Here is a 15,536-nt window from a genome sequence, read left to right on the forward strand (position 1 = left end):
AAAAAACTCAACACACTATTAGGAGAATAGTCATCACATTAAAAGTTCTAGACACTAACATTAGAGAGAAAGAGAGAGAGACCAAAAACTAACAGTTTTTATTTTTCCCAAATTTTATTTATTAAAAATGGACTACCGAAATTTTTATAAATAAGAAAATGGAGTTCATTTTTTTGATATTAAGATAATAACCAAACTACTCTCTTCTTCATCCCTTCACCATTGCCAAGACATTTCTAACAAAAACAAAGATTTTGGTTGTGGGTGGCTGCGAGATGACAACATTGGCAGTGTGAAGTATAACTTCCAGAATAAGAATAGTGATGTATAAGTGAGAATGAAGATGGTGCAAGGACAATACAGTGATTTTAGTGGTCATGGTGGTGTGTGAAGTAATACTAATGGTTCAAGGATGTTGATTATCATGGTAGTGGTGGTGATAGTGAAGATGATGTGACATGGCGACAGCTACAACAGTGGTGGCAGCAATATAAGACACTGGAAGTTTTAAGTGTAGTACAGCAGCGATGACATGGTACTAAAACCATAACATACCCAGAAAATGTGGAAAATCAGCTCCGAAATCAGAATCCCAAGTCCAAAGTAACTTCAATTGCTTTGATGTATCACCATGAAAGCTACAAGTAACACTAACAAATTCACATCTCAAGAGTGAGATGAAAGTAAGACACCTTTGTGTAAAGAAAAAGAATGCAGCAGAGCTAAGCAATAGATCTCCCTAGGTACATTACTCAAGAGTGAGGATTGCAAGTACAATAATATATAACACCAAAACATATAACAATCCCAGAAGAGGATGAAGGGAGAATTTTCACAATTATCGTTGTTTTCAACACCTTGTACACTTACATGTATCCATACATATGTATCATACTGGGCAAACTCAGTACTAATTTCATCTCTGCCTGCATAAATATTTGGTCAAAGCAAAATGGGTATGAAACGAATATAAGTGGCTATTCACCAGCAAAGAAACACAACATTTTTGTTCTTTTCAATTCTGTCTCTGCAGTGATTATGCCACAAAAAATAGGAAAACCATGAGGAAAAAGATTAATACAAAGAATATCTTAATCATCAGCCACCTATTAGAAGATATGCTGTTCAGGTACTTGAGCAAGGCCCCTTGTGCCCCCTCCACATTGGCCAATGTGTCTTCCATATTCTCATCAATCCTGCAACAAAAAAATACCAGTATCAATTGTCAAATTTAAATTTAAATTCAAATTCAAAGGTCAGAAAGCAATGAAGCATTGATATTAATGTAGTTCAAGAAAGCCTACTCACATTCTTAACTGTTGAAGCATGTGCATGGAATTGTTTTTCGCTAAACTAGAAGTGTTTCAAATAGTTGCACACCATTAATCTTTTTTTAAAATGCCAACATATATCATGTATAAGAATTAAGTAATCTGTGGGAGGGAGGGTCGTAGGGTTTGGGTGTGTAATCTTGCATAGCTAAAGAATGAAGAATCCAATGGTTACGGTCCAAGATCTAGAATCACTGCATTTCAACATCTTCCTAGGTTGCTATGACATCAACACATCTAGCTAATCCATGCACAAGGGCAGAAAACTCTCACTAAACATTATCTATGACTGATTCAATGGCCATGTATCTGTCCAAATTCCCATATACCAAGAACCATGCAGAACCACTGATTACTTAACTATAAATAATCAGAGAAGTATAAGGTTCCTCTTAAAGATCTCCAACTTAAGTCTTGACAAACTGAAGGAAGAAAAGACATTAAAAGATCACTATCATCTGCCAACCAAAGATAAGTTCTACAGCAATCATCTGATGAGATTCACTACAAAATATTAGAGGTTCTTATAATATTAGAAAAATAGACAAGTTCTCAGAAGAAGACAGGATAGTCATACATGTGTATGTGTGCACGATAAGAGAGAGAGAGAGAGAGAGCTTTAAAGGCAGGAATGGTACTGAGATTCAGCCTGTAACCTTTCACCACGAATATTGTGACAATGGTAAAATTTTGTAAAGATAAATAATTGTCAAATTTATAGATGTAGGCTCTTAGAGAATGACACCTCAAAATATTGATATCAGAAATTTGATTTAAATTTCTCTGAAACTTAAATATAGATCCTTTCTCTAACTGAAAACTTATATGTAATCACCTAATTTAACGCTCACAATGTATAGAGATATGGAACAAATAAAATTGGAGAAAATGGTAAATGGCCAACTCAAGATCTATATAGCATGTCTAGTTAAAACAGTGAGTTTTTGGATGAGATGTAAAGCAAGTACAGAGAAAACTACCTTCACTATTCCACCTATAATCTGACAGACTAACATTGTCAAAATGCACCCTAGCTTTTAGAGAACCAAATCATTGAGCAAAGTTGTAGCCTATGTAATTTTACTTGGCATTGTTTAGCTAATCAAACTTGTCTTGAGACTCACACTCAGCTCACACATCATTTAATTAGCTTTGACTCAGTTAATTGATGTCATTACCTAATACAAACAGTTCCAACCAAAATATAGTTTTAAAAAAAGAAACGGTAGGTTAAACACATCTAGTGGGTCTTGGACTCACGATCTCACCCTCCATCAATTTATTATGGGCGGAGCAAGTGCGAATTGAGATAGTGAGTCATTTATGGTGATAATATGTACATGATTCATGAAAGAGTCAAGTAAGATTGTGAGTTTTTTATGATGATAATATGTACATGATTCACGAAAGAGTCAAGTAACTGATATTAACACTAACGTGTGAAGTGCGGGACATATAGTGGAACATCAGTTATCAATGCTAACTACAATATATGGAAGGAAATATGGGGTGTTCGATTACATGAAAGATAGAAAATGCTCTTACGGAGAATTGCTGCAGATGCCCTTCTAATTTGATTAAAGATCACAAATTGGTGTCAGTTAGCCTCCTCCAAATGTCCTTTTCTTGAGTATATTAAAAAAAAATCAGTTGGGAGTTTAAGCTCTCCCATGCTACCCCTTTCTCTCTGATTCTACCCAAGCCCTCTCCGCACGATTTGTGATAATCAAGCTATGATAACTCAAATTATATAGATTGGATTGGATAGGTGTGTGTTATGCGGGCATGTGCTTAGTCCCACATAGGGTGTTTACTAGTCGAACTGGGCAATATAAACGATTACAAGCAGCCCCAATTATAAATTGACCACCCTTTTTGGGGTATAGCGGAGATGTAACTAAGTTTGTGACAACCTAGTTACACCATGTCGCTTAGGGGTACTACAGCATAACATGGCCCAAACGAGGATGTCAGAAATTTAAGTGGGAGAGATGGGATTGGATTGGATAAGTGTGTGTTGTGTGGGCATATGCTAAGAGTTCTATATTTGGTGTTTACTATGTCGAATTGGGGTGTATAAGCGATTAGGAGGAACTAAAATTTATCTTCAATAATCATTTTGGGGTATAACGTAGATATGACTAGCACTTTCTCAAGTCATGACACAAGCAGGTTGCAATCCCTGGATTTCCGCAGCAAACCTCTCCTCTATTATTCTTCTTCCCTCTTTTTCTCTCTCTTTGTCCATTAGCATCAAAAGTGGTTGGGAGAAGCAGGGGGAAAGAAAAGCTGCTAGACAGCTAGGCAATAGATATAATATATATATATATATATATATATTGAAAGGATGAAAAGACAAAAAAAACAAAAAAAACAAAAAAACTCCGTGACTCTCTAGCCCAACACAACAATTTGTTTCAGCTCATTGTTTAGTCTCTCCAAAGCACTTCTATTACACCACAACAAAAGGCCAAAACTCCTTCATATATATAGAGTAGGAAGTTGACATTTAACAATGCTTTCCACTCATTTAAAATTTATGTAGGAGCTTGAATGGCATGACATGGATGCAAATGGAGCTTCAAGCTTGATGTTACGATAGCAACAACAGTCACAGAGTCAATTGAAACCATTGTGCATTCCCCACCAACTCTTCTTGCATGCAGAGAGACAAAATATGAGTTCACATTATTTGTAGCAATAATTCTTTCACATTATTTGGAGGTTGAGAAACCAAGTCTACTTTAATTCTCTGCCACTAAATATAGAAGAAACACCACGAAAAGTAAAGAGAGCCTTCAGAGAGAAGCTGGGAAAGAGGGATGAGCTACATGAAGAGATTAAAATGGCTTGTTAGAAGGCTCCTAAAAACTGGGTGAAGCTGATGTAGCCATGGGTACAAATAAGGCTTCCCTAGATATTATTGTAAGGAGCCATAAGGGTCAGGGAATTAAAGCTTGGACCAAACTCATTAAATTAATGTTCATCTAAAGTGGCAAAGGCTCAAACTTTGAAATGGCTGTATCTCAAATCCTGGAAGTCCTATTTCTTGGAAGTTTGATGCCCATGTTCACGGCATCCATCATTGGGGGCGAGTAACCCAGGTTGGTTTTCTTTTGGGTTAGTAGATTCTTCAATGGAGTGCCACATGAGCTTAGCCAATGGACCAACCAATTTTCTTTTTCTGAGATTCTTAAGCTAGAGGATCTTCCTTCCTTTTTTTAATCTTTGGTCTGCCAATTTGTGTAGTTGTATATGTTTCTTTTAAATGTTATTCACGTTTTTGTTAGGAAAATAAAGAGTCAACTATAATATATCTTTAGTGTGAGAGAGTAAAAAGTAAAACCTGATAGCAATCTCTCCTTGCTGAGAAACCAGAGTTGCCAGCTGGTTGAAGATGCTGCTGAGCTCATGAATGGTGGACTCAACATTTTGAAGAGCTTCAGCTCTGCTCTGCATGTAACTGTCTTGCAATGGAACCATTTGTTGTTGTTGCTGTTGCTGTTGCTGTTGCTGTTGATTATGTTGTTGCTGCTGCAGCAATGGCTGACTCTCTCCATCTGTTTGCTTCCTGTAAATTTAAAAAGCATGAATAAAGTTTCACTTGAATATAATTTCCAAAGTTGAAGGCCCTAGGATCTTCGTTTAGGTGTAATAAAAATCATAATTAATCAATTCAACTCAACACTGCAGAACTTGGCTTTACAGGAAAATTTGATTGAACCAAGATAAGTAACAAAGCCTCTAACTGGGTTTAGAAGTAGATACAACAACATAAATATATTGCAATTCAATTTTCCACATAAACTACATTGCATTTCACAATCTTTCAGCATCATAAGGAATGGAGGAAAAAAGAAGGTAACTTCTTAGGATGTTTTGGAGGTATAAAGAGTACAAGCAGGGATGAAAAACTGCAAAATTTTAGAGCTAACTTCGAAAGCTACTCAGGAAAATGATAAGAGAAACATTGACTGAATGGATTCCAAACAGAATTCAGACCAAATCTAGACAGAAGTCTTTTATTAACTCATATTCTTGATATATTAGATCATGCGTTTCATACACGTTAACGAACACAATAATTGATTAATCATAAAAACATAGTGATTCAGATCTAAAGGATTATATGATGATACATCAATTAAATAATAACCCAGTAAAAGAGGTCCCTGACCAACAAACCAAAACAACGAACAAGCTCTTACCCAGGAAACAATTGGGATGAAGATGGTGACCCATTAGCCCATGGAGGAGGTGGGGCATTTGAGGAGCTAGCAGCTGACCTGGTAGCCAGCGGACGTTGACGAACAAATGGATTTGTAGATTCCTTAGAAGCAGTGGAAGAAAACAGCTGTCTTCTGTTCTCATGAACCTTCAAGTTCTTTAAGAAACCAATAAAATACCATTAGTCTTCAACGAAATAGTATTACAAAAAATATGAAGCAACAGTGGTGGAAATAGACTCCCACTGAGATAACCAGCCTGACTGAAAAAGCAAAGATACTCAGCAACACTGGCCTTACCTCTGTTCTCATGGTAAGAACTTCTTTGAACTCTTTTGTGGTGCTCATCAACCGATTCTTCAAGTCGTCTACAACAGTGGTTGAGTGACTAGTGGTGTCACTAGAGATATTCCCACTCTCATTTCTAGAGTTGCTGAGGAACTGAAGATCTACCACTGCAGAATTTAGCGCAGTAATATCTTGCTTAATAAGTGCAGTCAGCTCCTGGATTTCCTTGGTGGGGTCATCAAAAACTGAGGTCCTCTTTGCCACTACAAATCAATAAAAGCACATTAAAAGGACAAAGTTCATCCTTCACACAATGTGTTTACCATAATTCTAAAAACTATTGATAGCAACAGTATCCAGTAACTCTCCAACCGTCCAATTAGAAGAATGTCCTAACATTTCTTCCCTTCTAACAATGGTTTTTATCAATTTTTTTTATTTATTTTTTACAACACTTATTAGATCAACTTCGAAAATTCCAGCACAATTGTAATAACGAATTCCTCATCCAAATTGTATTTTAAAATCCAAACAATAAGCAAGATAAAATAAAATTTTAGTACAAGACTTTCAATTTCATCACTTACACTTTGCCAGCTTGGTAAGCTTTTGCGACGTCTGGTGTATCCCATACCCGATTTTGGAAGCCCTCTTGTTGAACTCAGACTGAATTGCTACCGCAGACCTCTGTTCCTCCGACTTTGAGCTGCTACTCGGCCCATTCGGAGCCGACGACCCTGATGAAAACGACTTCTTTAGCCTATCGGCTATACTCTGGAACTCCTGTGTCCGATCCCGAAACGGTGCCAATTTCACATGCATTTTCCCTAACCCTACCTTAAAATCCAAATCCTATAATAACATAACCCCCCTGAAATCACAAAGATTCATTCAGATCTTCAAAATTTGAAATCCAGCAAACCTTCAGACACAGATTAAACCTATTCTAACAATAAACCCTATACATTTATAAACAAATAATAAAACCAAATTGAGCTTCAAAAACACACACACACACACACACATTCAGCCTAGTTGATCCCAATCTTTGATTTATTGAATTCCTTAGGGAAAAACAAAATAATAAAAACGAAATTATAATTTCAAATCTTCAAATTAAAACCTAGTTGATCCTACTAGTGTACCAAGCTTTAATCGAGTTGAAAAAAAAAATTTCTGGTAAAATTCAGTAAACGTAACATTTCATTTTTCCTACATTTTCTTATCAATATATAATAAAAGAGCAACGAAATTACCTCCAAGAAAAAGAGAGATCTGAAACCCTAGAGCCGCGGAATCAGTATTGCTCAAAATTGGTTCGAATTTGAGGAAAAGAGGGAGCGAGAACCTAGATCTGGATCGAGGTGACCATGCGTGGCAAATAGAAATCGAAAGCTATGCGTAATGGTGCTGTGGGGGGTTTTGGAATTTTAGAGGTCCCGATACGACGACGGATCCAGTGGACAAGTAAAAAACAAAAAAAAAGACAATAATGGCAGAACAATATTTGTGTCGAGAAGAAGGCTATGGAAGTGTGCGTGAGACACTACGAACTACGAAAATTGGATGAAATTGCTTAAATACACTGTGATGTAACGAGTTAAAATATTATTTTTGTCCATAAACTTAACCAAAATTTTGTTATTTATCTCTAAACTTAAAAAATATATATATATATATATATTCATTCTTAAACTTTATAATTAACTTTTTTTTTAAATAGTTTAGAGTCTAAAATAAAAATAAAAATAAAAAATAAGTTTTTTCAATAGTTTTGAGACCCAAAAATAAAACATTTCAATAGCTTAGATACCTAAAACGAACTTTTCAATGGTCTAGAGATTAAAAAAGTGAATTTTCTAAAGTTTAAAGATGAAAAAAATTGATAAATTTTAGGAATTAAGATAGTATTTTACCATAAAAATAAATAAATGTTTATTTTTAATGATAATTAGTTAATATTAATGTATAAAAATTCAATAACAAAGTACTTATTTAATTTAATTATAATTTATCATGATTTTTTTTTTTTAGAAAAATAATTTATCATGAATTAATCTGAATTTTGTTTTAGAAATCAGATGTTTATGTGACCACATTATAAATAAATTAATTAAAAATATTAAATTCTTTTATTTTATATACTTTTTTAGAATATTATTATATATAGAAACGTAAATATACATACAATAACTAATATTTATATTATTCTCATACTGTGTACAACTTAATTAAAAAGATATATATAAATAACTATAAGTTATATTAACAATTACTATGCCACATGATAAAACACATATTAATGTTATGACATATAATACATACAAACATATGTTGAGTCACTTTATACGTACATTGTGTAATATATAAATTTTATACATTCAAACATAAAAGTAGGATCCAATTAACTCAACTAGTAAAGTATTTGATGGTTAAATAAGAGATCTATAATTCAATATCCGCCTATACTAAAAATCGATTGGTGTTTTGATCTAATGATAAAAAGCTATCATTAAGAGCGGACGACATAAGTTAAAACTCTCTCTAAAAAAAACGTAAAATTATGATATATAATTTTAAAAAATAAAATTTATTTTAAATTACTAGAAATTTTTACTAATATAATTTTAGATGGAGTAGAATTTTGATTTTCTTATAATTTCAAAAAATATACTATTTTTCATAGGAAATTATTAGTAAAAGAGTTTGATCTATGGTAAGTATCTACAATAACAATCATAATAGTTTTTTGATGAAATCATTGCTATTGATTCTGTTCCGTTCCAAACGGAACGGCCGGAAAATTTCGTACCAGTCACTTCACCGGCACAAAGCACCCCTTTGTTCCACCTCAGGTTGAATTCTGATTGATTCCGAGCCATTCCAGTCATTCCGGTTGATTTTAGTGAGTTTCGGCCGGTATACCAATTCCAGCCAGTATTGAAATCAAACCCGATCAACCCATCTTGTCACAACACCAGTCACCTAAAGAAACGCATCTCATCACAGTAGCCTTCTTTTTATTCTTCTTCAGTTTTTATGAGTTTCATCATCTGCAACTTTCTTTCTAATTCTTGTTGTGGCTATTTTCTTACCCGTTCAACTTTTTATTGTGCGTTTTTTGTAATATTATTTTTAGTTTTGTGAGCCTTCACGTGACTAGCCTAACTAGTATTTGAAAGGGAAGCTATAATTCAGCTTTTTAAGTTGACTTGTTAGCCCCTTGCCCCTCCTCCACTCCACGGTGTCATCTAGCTTTTTTATAAAAATAAATTTCAGATTTTATTTTTTATCTTTCATTATTTATATACATTTTAATCTTATAATATTCTAAAAAATTGTTAATATTTATTTATTTAGGAAGTTGAAAAATGGGAAAAATTGAAAAAGTAGCCAATAGGAAGCTTCTTGGAAGCTCATTTGTGTAAAATTACCTACAATGTGAGTTTTATTTACAAAAAAATCATAAATAAATTTTTTTTTAAATAATAATCCCACTTTTTTTAATAGAAAATTATATTAAATTTATTATTTTATATAATAGTAATAATAATATATAAATATATATATTTTAGCAGTAATTCTGAAACAGTACCCGAAATTGACCGGTACTGAAATATTTCATTCCAATGAACAAACCGAAACAGGTTCCGAAATGGTATTCATAACATTTGATGAAATAACAATCATTATAATTAATAATGAGAGTCTAAACTGATTTACCAAAAATAAATAAATAAATGAGAGTCTAAACTGTTTTTATGCATCTAGTAGTGATAGGGTTCAAGTTGGTGTTGGTTTGTCCATGACCAGACCACGTCTAGAAGGTTTTGGAAGGAAAGAAACCCAACTAAAGTGTCGCAGGCATGAATAGGACCTATCCATAGGTAAAGAGGTCATCCAGTTCTAGGATAGTCGTCCATGGCCCAAGGGCATGGACGACCAGACGACACTTAATGAATTTTAAAGATAACCTTTTAGGGTTCAATATAATTAGACCAAGATTCACTACTTCTAAAACGTGGAGAAGATTCCTCATAATCTGCTCCACGTTCTCCATTAACTTCACATATCTCTTATGATGGTAGTGGATCCGAACAAGTAGACAAATTCCTAACTTTCTATAAAAGGATCAAGTCACATTCATCCAAGGTAAGTTCTACCATTCACAGTTTCCCATCATTATGTTCTAGAGAGAAAACTGACTAAACCGTCAGAGGGTCCTTGGCCGAGTTACACGGGTCACCCTTAACAGTCTTTTCCTTCCTTTCAAGTCATAAAGCCATCACCATAACCCGAAGTATTCCAGCCTACTGATTTTCATGCATCATCAAGTAGTATGACCTAGTATTATTTTAGAGAAGTGATTACCCCCTCGTTGTATGTTGGGAGTATGAATAATTACCCAAATTAACTATGTTGATAATTTTTGAGTCCTATGACCAAAATGCTTTATTTTTGAACGAACAAAAAAAATTGGTCATCTTGAGGACAAAACATGGCATTTGAGGCTTATGAGCATTATTTTGACTTTCTTGATGCATAATGTAAACAAGTAGTAATCAGTGTTAATCTAATGTGTGGAGTAAAGTTACTTGAGATGATTATAATTGAAATCTTCACACTAAATCCACATGCATTCCACAATATACACTAAAAAATTATAATGTTCTACTTATTTTTTCAAACTCTATCTTCCACTCTTTAAATCATTGATTCTAAGAAATTGTTGTTGTGCCGAATGGGTGTTGATAACATTTTTTTACTCCATAACTTGTAATGATCATATAAGTAAAATAACTATAAATGCGTAAAATATATAAATAAAAGCATAATTTGATCAAAATATATATATATATATATATAACTTGTTTCTAAGATCATGAGAACCTCTTTCAAAGTTTATTGGTTATTAACAAGTTTGTTTATAGTGGCTTAAAGGTAATTTAAAGGGGCTTGGAGTAACTTCAAGTTGCCTTAAGGTAGGATGTGCTTCAAATATTCAAATTGGAGGAACAATAATGGACATAAAATTATAGTACAATTAAATATAATTTATAGTAGTATCATTTATTTGGCTTCCATTGTATATTAATTACCTTACTGAACAAAAAGACATTTAAATTTTGACTTTCTTAACAAATGTCGTATGGACATTGTACGGACGCGGTTTGAGTCCTAAGCCTAAAAGTTAAAAGGCTCTAGGTTCAAAAAGCCCAATACAATAAATTTGTAAAGAGTGGATTGCAAAACTAGGCTTTAATGAGTTAGGTAACGTTTATAGTGGGTTCAAATGATAATAAAGTAAAAATAAATTGGTTGTATCTACTGAAAATCGTCCTCGGCACAGTCCGAGGAGATCAGTTCTTTAATATAATTCTTGAAATTGATTACAAGTATAGTTCTTATTGTTATAATGTTTCTCTCTTAATTCTCTGATCCCTTTCCTTTAGGGTCTTCTTTTTGTTTTATACTACCTTTCTTCTTTCATCCCTACCTTCCACGTGTAGGGTAGATTGCTAGTGTTGATCTTTGTCCCATCAGCACCTTCTTGAAGTCCCTAGTAGTAGCTGTAAGACTGAAAATTACTGTTCAGATATCATCTTCACATAAATGCGGTCAGTTGGTTAGGTGCAGAGCATTCAATATGGTGGTAGCAACTTTCACTTTAGATATTTTAGGATATCCCTCTATCCTATGCTTTTGTGATGTTTATCCGTATCAATAGAATCTCCTGGAACGTTGTCCTAGATGGTAAACCACCCCTTCGAACCTTGGCTTTAATCAGCCGAGGAGGCATTCATTCTCGAACCACCCTCATAGACCCTTATAATCAAAACTAACCTCTTCACTTACTAACACAGACTCCCTCGATAATGTTCACCCCTCCTCAAACTACTTCATGTCCTCAGATTAGGCCCTCAACCCAATATATACATAGATATATATTGCTGGGACTAACACCCCTACAATAGCTCATCGAAATTCTCCTCTCTGGCTCATCAGGAAGAAAGGAGGATTTCAATGTCACTACAGTGACCCTGTACCTTGTCACACATCATTCCTGTCTGCGTAGGTATCTTTTTAACTACCCAACACACGCTCTTGACGCTTCGGCATCCGAAATGTGCCTTTATTAAATTCTTATGGCTCCATGTTTCCCACTTTCTACGGTGCAATGCGAATCCAACGGCTGAGGATTTTGTTAGAACTCGATGGGAATTTTCCCGCTTGTCACTCTCTCTTTGATATAAATATTACCCAAACACCTCATTCACCTCACTTTAGCATTCACACACTGAACTTGTGCACTTATTCAATCTACTCGTGCCCACACAAATTTCAAGAGCCTGTCTAAGGAGACCTTTCTTCTTTGCGTAAGCCTTTACAAATCTTTCCATTTGCTTTTTTTTTTCTCTATGTCTATTCCTCCTCGACCTTTTTAGTTTCTCCTTTACTATCTTAGCACCTCCAACCCTTCTCTAAATATGGGTAGATTTGCTTACCTAGTAGACTTCGCAGAGAATATAGAGAACTTTAAAGCTCAGTATAGGATTCCGCCAAGAGTGTCAATTAGGTATTGTAAGGAAGGAGAATGGCACGAGGTTAGGCAGGAGGGAGAGGTGGTAATCCCAATGATTGCCTTTATAGAAGGAGGGATGAGAATCCTTATGGCTCCTACCCAATGTGCCTTAAACATGTTTAGGATTTTAGGCAGTGTAGATACCCTTAACGAGAGAATGGGCTTAAACCTTACCCACCATGATGTCAATTGGGTTTACAATCTTCACCACCTAAAGGGGTAGGGGTATTACCTTAAAACTAAGCACCCAGAGGTTAAGCTTATCTCATGCCTCCCCGATTCAAACAAGAGCATAGACAAGGACTTCTTGATCGTTTCGAGGGAGTGGCACGATGGCCTCACCTGCCTGACTAAAGAGGGGACACCAGGTGGAGTTTTAGGTTTAGGTTTACTATTTGAAAATCACCTCTTCCTCCCTTGATATATTATGTTCCCATTAACTTTTGTTTATGCTTGTGATTTGAGTTCTTCCTTTGATTTGTACTCTTTTTTGCAAACGATGTTTTCCTTATTTTTCTAATGGTTTTACAGACAAGCGCGCTGCTATCCCCAACTCCAATCTTGTCAATTAGCCGAGCTTGGACAAGATACTGAAAGCCGAGGTGTTCATCCACACAGATGGTCAACTGAGACCGGCCCATCTAATTCTAGACTACATCCTGATCTCATCCAGCTTTCAAGCACCAAAGCGTTAGATAAAGGTGAGAAATCCCCGCTTGCATTTAATCAACATCGTCATGCCTGGCTTTCTCAACCCAGGTTTGAGACCACAAGGTGTATTGAAAGTAGAACCCATCGTTCAATACAAAGCCGAGGACACAGCCACCTCCTCACAGCCAACCATCGGAGGGGAAGAAGGGAAAAAAAAAAAGAAAAAATAGTTGAAGTACTTAACTCCTAGGACAATTTCGAGGTTTTCAACTAACTCAAATCCCTGGAGGTCCCTTCCGGTGACTTCAGTCATCTCCCTTCAGCTGAAGTAAGCCAAACACAAAGGGATTCTTTTATACCAGAAGTCATAGGGATAAAACGCAAGCAGAGGACTGGCCTTCTGGAAGTGATGGATTCTTCCACTGGGGGCAAGGTACCCGAGAAAACCACCCAAGCCCAGCTTCCTCTCCCTCCACCCACTCAACCCCTCCGACCTGATCTTGCTGATCACAAGAGGAAGAGGGATTAAAAGGGCCACGAAATGGTGGAAAGGGGGAAGGGCCCCTTACCTAAGGAGGCCGAGCTTTAGAGAGGAGCTAAATAGGCTAGGATATGACCAACCCTGGTGGATAAGAGAGCTGAAGCTCAAGTTGGGACATCTGCCTAGACTCCAGCCATGGTATTGGATGGAGCCTCCCTGTCTGCTGATGCCTAGATCAGAGACTTCCAGCAAGGGAGGGTTGGTTATGTTGCTGATGCAGTGGAGCAGGCCTTACTGCTCCCTGGGGACATGGCTGACCTCAGAACGATGAGGAACCATGAAGTATTCCTTGGTCTGAAGAGGGACCTCACCTTGGTAAGTCCACTAACAACCCTTCCTTTTCCATTTATCATGGTAATAATCTCTATTATATTTGTACTTTAACTGATTTCATAACTTTTTTTTTTTTTTTTTTATCAACTCTCTTAGGTTAATGAAGGATGAAGAGGGTAGGCTTGTTGCCACTGTGAAAGCTTTCGAGCTAGTAGAGAAGAAGTCACAAGACCTAACTGCTAAGCTAGTGGAAGCTTACCGGGACAAGAAAAGTGCCTAGGCCGCTTTGGAAGGGGTGGAGAGGCAGGCAAAGGCTTAGCACAAGCTGCTCCGCCAAGCTGAGGACGACCTCGCTGCCAGAAGCCAGATCAAGGTCTTAATCAAGAAATTGGAGGAGGCCAAGAAGGCCAAAAAGCAAGTCGAGCAAGAAGGATATGAGGTGGGTGTGACTGAGACCGAGGAAGCCCTTAGGGCTGAGGTCGCGGAGGTGTGCAGATTCTACTGCCTCCAAGTGTGGAATGAGACTCTTGACTAAGCTGGGGTTGAGGTCTCCTCTGCCCTCAGGAAAGCAGAGAATGTGTACTACCCTCCAGCCATCCGCGCCTCGGGATCCTCGGGCTCCAAGCCTGACTCAGTCTCCAAGGAGGCAGATGAAGGCAGGGGAAGCCCAAGCAAAGCTTTTCCCACAGTCAACATCTCCTCCGAGGTGGCAGAGTAATCTGAGGACGCTAAGAAAGTAGTAGACACCGCGAAGTGGCCCAAGATGCCCACCTGCCTTCAGACGCCCCCAAAAGGCTTCCCAAAGCATGGAGATCGTGCTGGCAACTCTTCCCATACCCTCCAAGGAAGACCTCAAAGGCAAAGGACCTGCATCCACCATAGCGGCCTCCACCTAACCTCCCAAGAATTCAAATGATAAGCTAGTAATAAAAATGAAGTCATAAATTGTCTTTCTTTTTTTCTTTTCTTTTTTTTTTACTGTTGTTTTTGTTTCAAAGCTTTGTAATCAAGTCAACCTTTTGTAAGCTAATGGCCATTTTCAGAGGCTTGGCTCAATGATAATTGCAAGTCTTCCTTTGTTTTATTTAACGTTTAATCAATGTGACAATGAGATATAACTCCGCTTATCTATCTGCATAAGTGGTAGTATAGTTATCACACCTTATATGATTAGCAGCAAAGCAAGTTAAGTCTACCAAGTCCACCATCTCGGCAAAGTATAGCTTTAATCTTAAAAACACACAATGATGTAGTATCCACACATGTCCAACTTCACTTAATCCCCCACTTATTAGTAAGTCTAAAGGACTAGATGGACAACTCATTCTCAAACGAGTAACAAGTATTACTGCAAATGTTTTAAGTGATGCTCATGAGTGTCTATTTGAGCATGTTACTATAATGAAGATCTTTGCCATTTAGAGTGGCTGCTTTTCTTTGACATTTAAATAATTAATTAGAAGTACTTATTTACCCCAAGCATGTGGTCCGATGAGCCAGACATAACCAAGGCTTTGTTTCATACTTAGTAGAATGATAGAAGGTATTCATATACCCAAAGTAGGTGATCCGAGAAATCAGGCATAACTAAGGTTCTGAGATGTCATTAAGAAATACGTCATTAAGTATTAATTTACCCAAAG

The 15,536-nt window shown here is 36.4% G+C and overlaps 1 protein-coding gene across 1 annotated transcript; it reads right to left on the bottom strand.

Moving 5' to 3' along the window:
- Positions 1-797: 797 nt before the first annotated feature.
- Positions 798-7,401, bottom strand: LOC126708561 (syntaxin-32). Its single transcript, XM_050408345.1, has 6 exons — positions 7,102-7,401; positions 6,433-6,716; positions 5,858-6,108; positions 5,540-5,715; positions 4,678-4,902; positions 798-1,196 (listed from the first exon to the last, which is right to left on the bottom strand). Exons 2-6 carry the CDS (start codon positions 6,665-6,667, stop codon positions 1,037-1,039), a joined length of 1,047 nt encoding a protein of 348 aa, XP_050264302.1. The 5' UTR covers positions 6,668-6,716; positions 7,102-7,401; the 3' UTR covers positions 798-1,036.
- Between the last annotated feature and the right edge of the window lie 8,135 nt (positions 7,402-15,536).

This window comes from Quercus robur, chromosome 12 (assembly GCF_932294415.1).
Source record: "Quercus robur chromosome 12, dhQueRobu3.1, whole genome shotgun sequence".
Classification (NCBI taxonomy): Eukaryota; Viridiplantae; Streptophyta; class Magnoliopsida; order Fagales; family Fagaceae; genus Quercus; species Quercus robur.